Raw genomic sequence first — 14,719 nt, forward strand, 5'->3', positions numbered from 1 at the left:
ACTTCACCACTTTTCAACCTATCTTCATATAATAGGTCCTCACTAATAATCATGAAAAAATGGTGCAATTATTTTCTACTCGGTCTGTGTCTCATAGGAGGTCTGTGGGCAGTTCAGAAACCCGTCCACCAGTGACATCAGTGGGGAATACAAGCTAATAGAAACTGCAGGCTTTCTAGTCCTGAAAAGTTGCAATGCGAAAATGGAAGTCATCGTTCTCACGATAATTCAAATCTAAACATTTTTGTAAAAACATCTTGTTTAAAAAAAATCTGCCTAATGATGACGGGTGTCTGAACTGCCCACAGCCCTCCTATGAGACACGGACTGAGTAGAAAAAAATCATGCCATTTTATCATGATTATTAGTGAGGACCTATTATATGAAGATAGGTTGAAAAGTGGTGAAGTGGTCCTTTAAGCTGCAGTAGCTTTCTCTTGCTTTCCAACGGAGCTAGATGTTTTTAAAGCTAAAATAGCATGAGTAATACGTTTGCTAACCCATCCCCCGTCCAAACAATGGATTAGCTAGCTAGAGGGAAACGTGCACAGATAAAGATCGAAATGATTCTAACACGTGCAATTACACTACACACGGTAGATATCGGATATAAAAATACACTGACCTTTCAACTGAATTTCTCCGGAGAAAAATGGTGAAATATAAGCATTTGTTGCTCACTCTTGTCTTCCTCTACTCTGCTCTGCTTCAGCGCCGTCAACAACAACACAACAGCTGCCTGCAATTCTGCAATGCATGCCGGGTAGCTTCATAGCCTGAACAAAACTTACCCCACAACCACAATAAAGTGTTACAATTACTATAGTCTGCAGGTGCATCTTATTAAGAAGAAGAAGAAGAATCCACTTAATTATATTCAATAATAGTTAACACTTTGACGCCATACCCCGCGTTCCCCGCATTTAATCAAATATCCAACGCTGCCGACATTGTTTTATTACCTTTGGAGCATACGCTGAAGTATTTGCAGCTTTCAACCACGAAAATCCGGTAAAAAATGGTTCGATGGTTTGTCATGATGAGACGAGCCAGCGGCCATGACAATGCGAAATGAAACCACAGTGCAGAGCAAGATGTAGTCCAAACAAACCCCCCGTTCACTTGCATTGGGCTCCCAGAAGCCCTAGCAGCCCAGACTTGATTTCCGGTTTCGTCATCATAACGCGACGGCCTCGTCATCAGGTCCCGGATAAATGCGCGGTTTCTTTTTAATTATTTAAAAACAGAATGAAACGCATTAAACAAATAGCGGGAATGTCGTATTATGCAGCGGCGGAACACTGGATCAAACAATTAGCGGCAAGCAAACTGTTTAAAAATAAATCATAATAATAATAATCCTACAAAATATAATATTAAAATATTCTCAAATGATTTATTTATACATACGATGCACATCCTTTTCTGAGAGAGAGAGAGAGAGAGAGAGAGAGAGGGGCGGGGAGGGCAAGCCTCACGACGTGAAGAGGGCTGTAAATTCACAGAGGCATGAAAATCTAACTGAGCGAGATCGTATGACGTGAGGACAGCGGGGGGGAGTCCGGGCCACGCCGGGGCGTGCTACGCTGTGAAATAGACAGCGGGAGGCGGTAGCTAGCGGGGCAATGTTACCTGGGAAGGCTCCAGACTCCCCAAAACAAACTGGTCAGGCTACTACTTGGCCTCACTCCCTGAATCCACCTCACCCCTGCCCACTTTGACAGGCTGGAATGGCTTAGGGTTGACGAGAGTACAGCATCTTGCAATGGGTCTGTTCCACAAGATTCGATACACCACCAAGATACCCATGTACCTTCTTCCGTAATTTCAATGAAGTCCACACCCACAACACCAGAGGGAGTTCAACAAACCATGTGCAACCCAGATTCGGCACAAACAAGGGACTAAATTAATTTCGCTCCTATGCCACCAAAATGTGGAACACCCTACCAACACTCATTAAGACATGCAAATCCCTTGACTCCTTCAAAACCGCTCTCAAAGGCACCTACGGACGGCTGCAATTAGAAACTGGCCCCCGTAAAGTCTGAATGATGATTTCCTGTTTTTGGCTATATAGAAGTGTATATTTGTACGTCTCTAAATGTTCTGATGAATTAAAAATGGTGTACCCTATTGTAAACAAGTGTAACACTATGGTGTCGTCCACAGTTAACACCCGGAACGCCCGGGGTTATTTAATCCATTAAATCATAGCGCCCAGCGATTTATAGCAGCGGAGCACTTTTACCGACGGACCGGATGTTATCCCGGATGTGGATGAAGCAGCTAGAATCCAGAGTGTTTTGGCTACATCTAGCTGCTAGATTATGTCTAACACATAATCTTTGCTTAGAATTGGCCGAAATGATTTAGATCAAGAGTTATTAACTCTGTTTTAAGATTTTCGGTCTCGTCGGCTAAACGGGGGGGGGGGGGGGGGGGGGGGGGACATTTTCGATGACATCCCACTGTTGCGCAACATCGAATGTTGCGCAACAGACACTCCCAGCCTGTGGAGCAATACGATCGGTTTTGATATCAATAATCTCCATCCTTTTGATCAATCTTCGTCCTGGGCACTGGGCGTTACTAATTGAAAGGGAGAAGAACTTTGTCCTGTGCGCTCAGGGTGTTAACAGTTTTTGTATTGAGTTGTGCTTGAAATGTACTGTAATTCTGCAAACTGTTAATATCAATCAATCAATCAAAAAGTCAGAGTTTCTGAACCAATCAGAGCGTCGCATCCCTCCAGGCTATGGGAGTCTGTCTCATGCACGACCACATGCACGCACATGCAGAGTCGTTTTGTAAACAAAGTGACAGAGAGACGTGCAGCAAAGCCAGGGGATTATTTCTAACCTATACACAATTTATATACATATTTTAGCGTGATGATTACGTTTAAGACGAGTAACACACTGTCTGGATGTCATCTTGAATGAGATTACAAACAGCAGTGTTGGGAAAGTTCTTTTTTTATGAACTAGTTCAGTTCACAGTTCAATTTTTTTTAAATGAACTAGTTCCGTTCATAGTTCATCATTCAAAATTTTGAACTAAAGTTCATCGTTCCAGAAAATGAACTATTATAGTTCTTTTTTGTTCTTTTTTTCCTTTTTATTATTGCCACAGCCCATATAGTCATATAAAACTGCATACTTTATACCAAATTAAGTCCAAACCTTAAAAAAACTACTTTGGGATTAATAAAGTAACAACTTTTACAATATCTCCATTACCCAAATTAATTCCTTATCATTTTTTATTTTTTTACATTTTACAAAAATTGTTCTTTTGCAATGTGAAATGCCACCAAATTCTTAAAGGCGTAGTGAAACGGAAATGGTGGACATTTTATTTTGAAGTTTCAGACGGTTTCAAATTGAAACACAGCTATGAAGTTTCTGAACCAATCAGAGCGTCGCATCCCTTCTAAGGTTGGGCGATATGCCAATCTTTTTCAATCGCCCATCGTCTGTCCAAAAATCGCCGATGGACGATATATTCGTGTCATAAAAGTAAAGTGAGAACAGCTCACTACAGGTCGCAAAAAAGCCAGATCTACAAGCTCTCAAGGCGCCGCGTCCTGCCTGTTTTTGCAGCCCCGTTCGCTACGCGTTGAGAGCTTGTAGATCCGTCTATTTTTGCTGCGCAGCTGCGCAGCCAGGGTAACAAAATAAAAAATAAGTTACAGGTGGAGATGAAGTGAAGTTGGAACGGACAAGCAGCTGCCTGCAAGCCAAGCTAACATCACAACCACTGGCTGGTGACAGTGTTGTTAGCCGCAGCAACATGTAGCATGCCCTGGTAACTTCTCCTCCTCCCCGGAGAACTCTTGCCTCCCCGCACCGTCGGTGCTGATCCACAAGCTCTCAAGGCATCGCGTCCTGCCTGTTTTTGCAGCGCCGTTCGCTACGCGTTGAGAGCTTGTAGATCTGTCTATTTTTGCAGCGCTGGTGTCGGGGTTCGTTCACGTTGTCAATAAAAAAATAACCTAGATTACAGGCGGAGATGAAGTTCAATCAGTGGGTTGAATCAGTAGCTACACGCTAAGCTAACGATCCCCGAGCCTACACTAACACTAGCAGCCTGTTTTTTATTTTCCCCCCGACTTCACGGGTGGCGCATTGGGATTGTGATGAGACACGAGACAGCAGTGTGCATTCTGTTGTGACTGTATATTATTAAACTGCATGGGTCTGGACTCCGGAGCATAAACAACATGTAGGCTACAGTACAGTAGCCTCCCTCGGCTCGGTCCCTCCCAGCCTTTACTCTGGCTGCCAGAGTGTTCCCCGATGCTGCGGTGCGGGGACTGGGGGAGCATACCAGGGAGGAGGGGTTTTCTACCCGGCCGCTGTTACTACTTTGCTGGCCCAAATTGATTCACATGTTGCTCACACTTTACAGGTTAATTGGGCTAATATTTTGCAAAAGAAAATAATCGTCCCGAAAAATCGCCTAATAAAAATATTCGGCGATTGGACTCGTACATTCGCGATTGACGATAGATTCGTATCGTCACCCAACCCTAATCCCTTCAGGCGATGGGACGGTAGCTAGGGGCGGTAGCTATGATATACCAGCGCATGGTGTGTGTTTGTTTACAAGTCAGACAGTCGGCCATGCTGTACCGGTTTACTGTTATACGAAGTGTACCTCCCAGAGTAGAGTAGTTCTGGAGTAGTTCCAACGGATTGTGTGCCCCTGGTTTTTCCCTAGTGGGACTGATTGAGGGTAGCTACTGGGACATAAGTCGGGACTTGATCACTCCCGGCTGGGTCGCCTGAGTGAGGGGTATGATGTTGAGAGACCCGAAACCCCGTTGACCTCAGGATACATCACTGAGGATACGTCCCAGGTGCATCCATGCAATGATTTTTTGTTATAGTTCTTCTATTTATAGTGACTCATAGGAATAGACTATGTGACAACCAGGTATAGTCTGGTGACCACCGGAGAGACGGGTGACAGCCGGAATGTAGACGGCACCCGGGTGAGCAGTATGGGTTAGCGCCCCAGCCCGTGTCCTCCGTGAGGAGGAAAGCCCAACAGCCCTCGGTGAGGCCTTTGGGAGGGCCATGCAAGCAGCAAGCGGAACCGCAGCACCATGACCCTGCGGAACCATTGCCTACCACTCCTGAATGAACTGTCTGGTGCTGGGGCTCTGGTGCAACGCACAGGTCCTCGCTCTGCTCCTGGTGAGAGCAGGAGTGGACCTGGTGAGACGTAGGAGGGGCCCGGACAGGAGACAACCCACAGAGCCTAGTCCCTCCATGCGCCAGAAGTGTACCTCCCAGCCCTGGCAGAGTAGTTCTGGAGTAGTTCCAACGGATTGTGTGCCCCTGGTTTTTCCCTAGTGGGACTGATTGAGTGTAGCTACTGGGACGTAAGTCGGGACTTGATCACTCCCGGCTGGGTCGACTGATGTTGAGAGACCCGAAACCCTGTTGACCACAGGATACATCACTGAGGATACGTCCCAGGTGCATCCATGCGATGTTTTTTAGTTATGTGGCTTATTTCTACCCTATAATGTTTTCTGATACATATTTTAGCGTGATGATTAAGTTGAAACCGAGTAATACACTGTCTGGATGTTATCTTGAATGGGAATAAAAACGGAGGATTTCTGTAATCAGTAGCAGCTGTGTTTGCCTGTTTGGACGGATGCGGAGATATGGGGAATTAAACGGGTGAGCTTCATTTTAATTGGCTTTTATCGATGTGGGCCTCGACACGTCATCACGCAGCACGTTTTCGTTTTCAGAAATTAGAATTTGCCCATTTATTTGGCCTCCATTGTTAGGTATGCCCATATAATGACCACGGATATGGTCTAAAAGTGTGAAAAACGTATTTTTCATTTCACTACACCTTTAATAATTACTCCGTTACTCAAAAAAGTAATACACTACATATTACACATTACTTTTGAAAAAAGTAATGCCTTACATTACTTGATTACTCCCTGGAGTAAGTAACTAGTTACACTACTCGTTACACTACTTTTGCGTTACTCCATACAATCGCCTGAGATGCATTGTCACATAATTTACCACCACTTAACAAATCTTTAAAATCCTAATAAGGAGGAAATAGGCCTACACAAGATCTTTCTTTATGCTCTTTACCAGGTTGTGGAGGAATAAAACAAAATGGGCCTTTCCAAAACAGTCTAGTGTAGTGGTTCTTTTGACCTTGTAAAACTTTTTCTATGCAAACTTCTAATGAATTCTTTAAGTACATTGCACATGTTATGTAACTGTGACAGCAGTGGCTTTCAATCAGTGGTCCGTGGACCACCAGACACCAGTGAGCCTTTAGGGTGTTCCAGGTGGTCCCCAGCTAAATGATGGAGAGTTGGTAACCAAATGGACACTCATTAGATATTTAACCCTTATATCTTTAACTCTTGATAGTGTAAAATTAAACCAAATGGATTTGGTATGATATATGGTATGATATGAAAATGGTTGAAAACCACTGTACCACAGGTTCTAGGCAAATATTAACCCAAAATATATTCAAATAAAATAATGAGACTGAGATAAATCAGTAGCCTATATGTTCACAGTGCTTTAGGATCCCTTTCTTTATGATGTCGAGTTCCCTGCTCCATTGCTCATTAAATGTAGTTTTTCATTTCGGCATATTTGGTTTATTCATCTCTACATTAACTAACTAGCGAGTGATTGTGAGAGCACAGATTCTAAAACAAACCGACCCTCCCACTGGCAGTGTTGCCAGGTTTTGGGAGAGAAACAAGCAGCCATGTCTATGAAAACAAGCCCAAAAGAAGCCTGACTGGGCTATTTTATAAAACAAGCCCGAAGTCGCTTATATAATAAGCGGACATGGCAACACCGCAACGTCTGCTCTGTCTCTGTTTTTGACAGTGGGAGTGTGGCCGGCTCGCTGTAGAGCTGAGCAGCGCTGCAGAGATTTTAATCCCGAGACGATACACAAGCACTGTATATCACAAAAAACGGACAATGATGTGTCCAGCCAGAGGTTGAGGTGGGAGGGAGGACGACAGGTGGGTCTAAAACCGGACGTCTGGCCACCCTACGACTCGTTGTCATGGACTCGTGTCGCGCTGTGAGCTTGTAGATCAGCTGTTTTCAGCGCGGAAAACACATTGCACGACATAGAATAAATCGGGCATCACTGCGCTTCACTCGCTGTGGAAGAGAGATGTCTTTTGTTGGCCGTTCGTGGCGATATTATGGACACATACCTCCTCAACATAAAAATAACCAACTAAGCTATTGGAAGCAATTTCTCGTGGCACATTTTGTTTAATCAAACAACAAGTTTCCTCAGTGTTTGGGACTAAGTTGGGACAGTGTCTCCTGTCTGTCTGCGTGCTGCGTGCATGAGTTGATCATCATGCAGCAGATGCGCGCTCCAGTGACGGCTGAGAAAGATTAGTTAATTCATATCCTTCTACCCTAAGAGAAAGGGGGTACACAAGCACATGGCCGTTTATCCGTGCTCCTACCAAACCACTCCGTTAGGCCACGCAAAATAATACATTGGTTTCCGGTTGCCGACCGCACCCGCTTCGACTGTTATCAATGGACAAGACCGCAGTTATCAGTTCGGATCAGTATGATGGTTTTCGACGAGTATGGGCATGCCTGCCAAAAACGACAGGATTAAGGTTGGCGAACATACGTTAATATTAGGACCGCGCTGCGACATGCTTGCGGTTAAGTTTAGGGGAGGGTATGAGGAGGCTTGTCGTTTTTAGTAGGCAGTAGACCAAAACGACAGGATTAAGGTTGGCGAACATGCGTTAATATTAGGACCGCGCTGCGACATGCTTGCGGTTTAGGGGAGGGTATGAGGAGGCTTGTCATTTTCAGTAGGCTCCCAGCATGTCCAGTAGACCTGAATAGACCGATAAGATCGGTTAACGTGTCATCAACGCCAATCGCAGCCAGTAGGCTCCAGACGAGCCGACCGGCTAGATAAGATCGGCTTAATAAGTAACCTACTGGGAATTATCGGTTGATTTTCGGTCGAAACGGCTGCCGACCGACTCTATTAAATATGTGCGATCCAGATTCTTTTATTGGCATTTGGTGAAAAAAAAAGAAAAAGAAAAGTCAAAATCCGACCGAGTCAAACCAGATAGCCAGTAGCTCTCTGCTTCAAAACACTAGTTCATGTTTCAGCTTTATTACTTGAAGATTTTTTTTTACATTTGTGGCTGTCAAAGTTAATGCACGCAAATTCCTTTTACGGCCAAGCTACACCAGGCTTTTTGCGCGTATTTACCCTAAACGCGTGCGTTTTTTAAAATAGGACTGGACCAAACGCACGCGTTTAGGGTAAACGCGCGCGTTTTGTGCGCAAAAAGCCTGGTGTAGCTTGGCCGTTAACGGCGTCAATTTCATTAACGAAACGCATGGTGAAGTTTGAAAGAGTGCATGCCATGCATGTTGCCTCCCTCTCTCTCTCACTCCGCTCTGATCATTCAGTCAGCCTGCTCTCTGTACTCATCGCTGAGCTAGTTGTCTTTCACCCAACACTGTCCACGTGTAAGATCAGATGATCTTTGAAGTGGGCATTGGTCAAAAACAAAAGCTCAGAAAGTTTTGTTTGACAAAGATAGCAGTTAGTTGTGAAAGCTTGAAGCTACACTCATGCTAATGTTGACTGCTAACGACCAAGCTACACCAGGCTTTTCTTGCACGTTTACCCTAAACGCACGGCCCTCATCACCACGTCTCCGATTTGCAGTTCCTTCCCATCCGTACGCCACTTCTGGCGGGCTTGGAGACCGGGCAAATAGTGCTGGATAAAGCGCTTCCAGAAATGATCAGCCATGAGCTGGCTATGCCTCCACCTCCGTCGACTTAGCAGCTCCGATTCCGGGTAAACTACCTGGGGCAGAGAGGCATCTGCCCGACCCATCAACAGACTGTTAGGGGTGACAGGGTCCAAGTCGGCAACATCAGATGATGTGTACCCGAGAGGCTTGGAGTTGAGCATGCCCTCTATCTCGACAAGGACTGTCCTCAACACCTCCTCAGACACGGACTGGGCTCCTACAACCACTCGAAGGTCTGCCTTAAGGGAGCGAATCTCTCTCCCAGCAACCCCCAAAATGGGGCGCTCCTGGGGGATTGAAAGTGAAGCTAATCTGCTGACTGGTCAGCTGGGCCTTGAGTTCCGGCTGTAGGGCGGCGAAGGTGTCCTGCAACTCTCGTTCACCGCCTTTGAAATTCGTACCTCTGTCTGAAAGCAGCTCAAAAGGCCTTCCTCTCCTAGCGATGAAACGCCTGAGGGCCATCAGGAACGCATCAGTGTTGATGGCAGTCAGGGCGTCAATGTGCACGGCTCGGGTAGTCATGCATTTAAAAAGGATGCCCCACCTTCTCCGATCGACGACCAATCTTCACTTGTAAAGGACCGAAACAGTCAACATCGGTCGAGTAGAATGGTGGTCGCAAAAAGCGCAGCCGTGCAGGAGGAAGGTCAGCCATTCTTGGAACCTCTTGGCGTTGATGCTGACGAATGGCCTCTCAACCACGAAGTACCCAGTACCGTCTGCGGACCTCCGCGAAGACCCTTTCCGCCCTGTGATGACGTTTCTCATCAAAGTCTTGAATGATCATCTTTGTGACTGGATATGATGCGAGTCCAGAATGATAGGGTGAACGGCATCCTCCTCCAGGTCACTGCTTAGGCGGAGTCGCCCTCCAACTCTGATGAGCTGATTGGTATCGTCGAACTCTGGGGCAAGTGAGGCTAGACGGCTGCTAGGGGCCACAGACTTCTTTGCCTTCATATGAGCGAGCTCGATAGGGAAGCTCTCTCTCTGCACCTCGGAGAATGATCAGTTTGGCCTCCTTGTAGTCTGCAGCTGAGATTCCATCCGTACGTGCAGCCGCCCCGTGCAGAAGCTGGACCGTAGCCTTTAGATACTCAGGAAAAGCCTTGAACTGACTGACATCTGGGATGATCTGGTTTGGTTGAGGGACAGTGAGACCACAGAATGCAGATCTCTTAATCTCCTCCTCTGGTTCAGTGATGACAGGAACTGATCCTTGCGTCCACTGATCTATGGGCTGGCTCAAGAAGGGAGGGCCTTGGTTCCATCTGCTCTGGGCAGCCAGCTCGAGAAGAGTTTTACCTCGTGTTATGTCATCCGCTGGGTTATGAATGGTCTCCACGTAATGCCAGGAATCCGGATCTGTGAGGTCCTGAATCTCTGCCACTCGGGTTCCCACAAACACCTTATAGCGACAGGACTCAGAGCGGATCCAGGTGAGGACAGTCGTGGAATCGGACCACAGAGTGACATGACGGTAGCGATAACTCTGTCTTTAGGACCTTGGCCAGCTGAGCGCCGGTGAGTGCAGCACAAAGCTCAAGACGGGGTATCGACTGTTGCTTTTTAGGGGCAACCCTGGATCTTGCTGCTAGGAAGGCTACTTCGATTCTGCCTGTGGGATCTTCTGTCCTTAGATAAGCCACACTGCCGTAGGCAAGCTCGGAGGCATCGCAGAAGACGTGGATATCTCGCTGACAGCTTGGCTCATCCATCTCTGAACTTGTGTAACATCGTGGCAGCATAATCTTCGGTTGATCCTGGAGCTCCTTCTCTCAGATGCGCCATGCCTGTACCAGATCTTCTGGCAGTTGGGGGTCATCCCACTCCCTTTTCTTGGTCCACAGGCGCTGCACTAATACCTTGGCCCGAGTGGTGTAGGGCACAATGTAACCAAGCGGGTCATATTGGCTGGCCAATACTCGATATATGTTCCGCATGGTGGCCACTGAGCAACTTGTCAACAAGATTTCTGGCAGCTTCTTGGGAGGAGACACTTTGCGAACAGTTGTCTACATAGAAGGAATGTTCGACTGTTTCACGAACGTCTTCGCCAGGCTGGCTGTGATCGTAGACATGCTTCTGGAGGGCATAAACAGCGCAAGTTGTCCCAAATGGCAGGACATGCCACTCGTAGACGCTTGGTGGGTCATTCCGTTCCATATGTCTCCACAGAAACCTGAGTAGAGGGCGGTCTTTGGGGAGCAGCCTAACTTGATGAAACATTCCACGCACATCACCACTGATGGCAACGGTGTGCTCCCTGAAACGAAGTAGCACCGCCAACAGGGAAGGGCTTAAGGTGGGGCAAGGGAGTAAGTACGCATTGAGATTATCACCTTTGTAGCTGAATGAGCAGTTAAACACTACTCTGCTCTTCCCGTTGTGCTGTACTAGATGTTGGGGAATGTACCATGCTTCGTGTGAGTTTGCTTCTTCACCAGGTTCCAGCTTAAGGGCGTACCCGGCCTGCTCCAACTTGAGAATTTCTGCCTTGTATATCTCAGCTTGAGCAGGGTTCTTCTCCAGCCTCTTCTCAATGCAGCGGAGATGTGGCAGCACTGCTTCCTTGGGTGCATGCAGGAGAGGCATATTCTTGATTCGTAAGAGGGGTGTTGCGTACCTCTGCACCCCGTTGACCTCGACTTGCGTTGTTTCCCTTTCAAGTAGGCTAATCGCCTCATGATCCTGTTTAGACTTCGTAACAGCTTTCTCACTCCGATAAGGCAGCACATCCATCTGCCAAAGCTTCTCGACTTGACTGTAGAGCTCAGCCGATGGTGATGCTGCAGATACGAATAGGCAGTGCTGAGGGGACAGCGTGTGTCGGAGTCCATGGGCTGGACCCTGTAAAGTCCATCCAAGGTGGGTCTTCACAGCGGCTGGCCCACCTGAGGGACCAAGAAGCACAGGTGCTATGGGGGTAATCAGGTGTGGACAGTCCGATCCAATCAGAAGAACAGGGTGTACCTTGTGAAACTGTTGCAGAGGCAGACCAGCGAGGTGAGGGTAGCGCTGCTGAAGAGCTTTGGCTGGTTGACTGTGCTCAGCAAGGCCGAGGGGTTCGGCTGTGAACGCTCTTGATATATGAAAGACATTCTTCGGTTGGGAGACTGGGGACACTGTAAATGACACAGCCCGCCCCGTGAAGGATCTGCACGTCTTGTCTCACTGTTCGTAAGGCTAAGTCTTCCGGCTGGCCTGTCAGACCAAGCGCTCGCGCGTCATCGTACCAAAACCCTAACGTTCTCATGGAAGACAGCTTAAATAGGCTACCCGCTGCTATAGGCCTATTTGCGAACGCAGTGATTGCGAACGCAGTGAGCACTAACTATGAGACCTAGCAGAACATGTCTGTGTGTCTGTCTGTCTGTGTGTGTGTGTGTGTGTGTGTCACGCTGTAACACCACCCGCCCGCCACCAGAGGGCGCAGCTGTATCACACACAAAAAAAACTTAAAAAGAAAAAACTTAAAAAAACAAAAACAATGATAGTATGATTTAAAAAAAAAAAAAAAAAGGGTTAGTCTTTTTCATGAATTGCTTTGGACATGTGGAAAACTTAGTTAAACATGCAGAGTGACACATTAGGCATTAGGCCACTACTTTACCTGGATAACATCATCTTTTCGTTTTGACATGAAATAATAATCCTGTACCGTCACCGTGTAGCGTTTGGTTTCATTAGCGCGATCGTGACAAAATAGCCTACAGCTGCTGCTGCCCGCAGAGCATACATGAACGGTAAAGATACCAAGGATTGGACAGTGCTACGCAACATGGAAGTAACACTGACTCGAAGCCGTTTATAAAGTGAACGGACGAGTCAACTTTTTGGTGTGTCGTCGTCCCCGTCATCCGTCCACCCCCCGCCACCCCCCGCACAATCGGAAGCGTTTTCAAAGAGATGAGTAGGATACAAAGGAAGTCTGAAAGGCCAGCATTTGCATTCCAATGGGTGATTGAGCGTCACGCTCTACACGCAACGGCCATCAGGTCTGGTGTTTGTCCTCTCTCTTTTCTCAGTGTTTTCAAATGTTTTTTTATATATGACGGGAAAACTTTTATACGACGGGAAAACTCTCACGTACCAGTGACCCGCGGACCGGCACCGGTGGTTGGGAACCTCTGCTGTACAACACACATTGTTTCTTTGTTAAAAAAACAAAAAGGATAAATTGGACGCTGGACAAAAATCAATCTATGTTTCAACTTGTCTGACATACGCACGCGTTTGGAGAGATCTCCTCTACAACACCACACTCTCCGCTAAGCAGCAGAGGTGTCAAATAGAAAGTGGCGGGCCATCCAGTGCGATCAGAGGTAAAAAATGTGCCATTTCAGACTATAGTGGATGCTGGACAAAAAATGGTTCTATGTATCAACTGGTCTGACATATGCACACGTTCGGAGAGACCTCCTCTACAACACCGCACTGTCCGACAGGGAATCCAAGCTAATAGAAACTGCAGGCTTTCTATTCCAACCCATTCTTGGCGGGAACCCCTTTTGGTGTTTTACCCCTTCAGGAACCCAAAGTACAGTATTAAAAAAAAAAAAAAAAGAAGAATTGATGCTGCTATATAAACATTTGAAGTTTTTCATAAAACTTAGGTCATGCTTTAGAAGGCGTTTATAGAATCTGCCTCAGGCCTAAATGGGTTAAAAGTTGCAATGAAATAATGGAAGCCATCGTTCTCACGATAATAAAAACGGTGGACATGTTTCTGAACTGCCCACAGCCCTCCTATGAGACACAGAAATGAGTGGAAAACAATTGTTTAGTTTAGTTTATTAGTTTTCTTCCATACAAAACATTCTTAAATCATCACAAAATGTCAGTCTGGAAAAAAAAGGTATAGACAGAAGCCTAAGCTTATTACGTCTACCCTTTTAATTGTGATATCTTATCATGAACATTACTGAGGAGAGGACCAATTCAACTAGGATAGGCTGAAAAGTGGTGAAGTGGTCCTTTAAATTCTTATTTATGTCCTTATTGTATTCCTTCATTCCAGACCAGTGTGTGGAGTCCAGTCTGCAGGTGAAGATCAGTCCTCCAGCCACCACTGTTTCTATTAAACAGGAACCTGAAGACCACCTTAAACAGGAACCTGAAGACCACCTTAAACAGGAACCTGAAGACCACCTTAAACAGGAACCTGAAGACAACCTGGATCTCAGTAAGTTTAAAGCACTCTGTCTTTATTTATTTTATTGGTGAAAATGGGTCGGTACTGAGGGTGTAAAGATGAAGCGATATGAATCGTTTATTGATTTAGGCATTGACAATGTTGACTTCATTGATGCATTGATCTAAATCAGTGGTGTCAAAGTGGTGATCTGCGGGCAATCTGCGGCCTGCGGACAGGTCCAAAGCGGCCCGCGGCCGCGACACAAAAAGTGAATTAACACTACCTCTAAGCCAGTGCAAGCGCTTGGTTCTCTAATGTGCAAGCTTCTCCCCCACCCCTCCCGAGCGTCTTAATTGCTGCAGCTGTGAACAATGCCCAGTTAAGTATCAAGAATTTGTGGAATGCAGCTCTCTCTCGCTCTCTGGTTTGAGCGTAGCACCCTCATTGATTGAAAAAAACAAACATTTTCTCTCTCTCTCTCTCTATCTCTCTCTCTCTCTCTCTCTCTCTCTGTCTTTCATTCCTCTCTCTCTCTCTCTCTCGCTCTGGTTTGAGCAGCGCACTGTCAATGATTGAAAAAAAGAAAAAAAAGAAGAAGCAGCAGACAGGTGTTGTCGTGAAACTATTGTAAAAGCAGCAGTCTCTCTTCGGCAAAAAATGTGTTGCTCATGACGAGGTTGTGAAGGCCAGTTTCATTATTGCCCAAAAAAATTGCCTCCGCATCAAAGCCGTATTCC

At 46.3% G+C, this 14,719-nt stretch overlaps 1 protein-coding gene across 1 annotated transcript in view; it reads left to right on the forward strand.

Moving 5' to 3' along the window:
• Positions 1–14,719, forward strand: part of LOC306934071 (uncharacterized protein) — a gene marked incomplete at its 3' end in the record, with an annotated part of 53,913 nt that overhangs the window by 10,624 nt on the left and 28,570 nt on the right. The window contains exon 2 of the mRNA XM_079516532.1: positions 13,866–14,030. Within this exon, the coding sequence (XP_079372658.1) occupies positions 13,866–14,030 (165 nt within the window). The remainder of the gene's footprint in view (positions 1–13,865; positions 14,031–14,719) is intronic.

This window comes from Electrona antarctica (assembly GCF_951216825.1).
Source record: "Electrona antarctica genome assembly, chromosome: 2".
Lineage (NCBI taxonomy): Eukaryota > Metazoa > Chordata > Actinopteri > Myctophiformes > Myctophidae > Electrona > Electrona antarctica.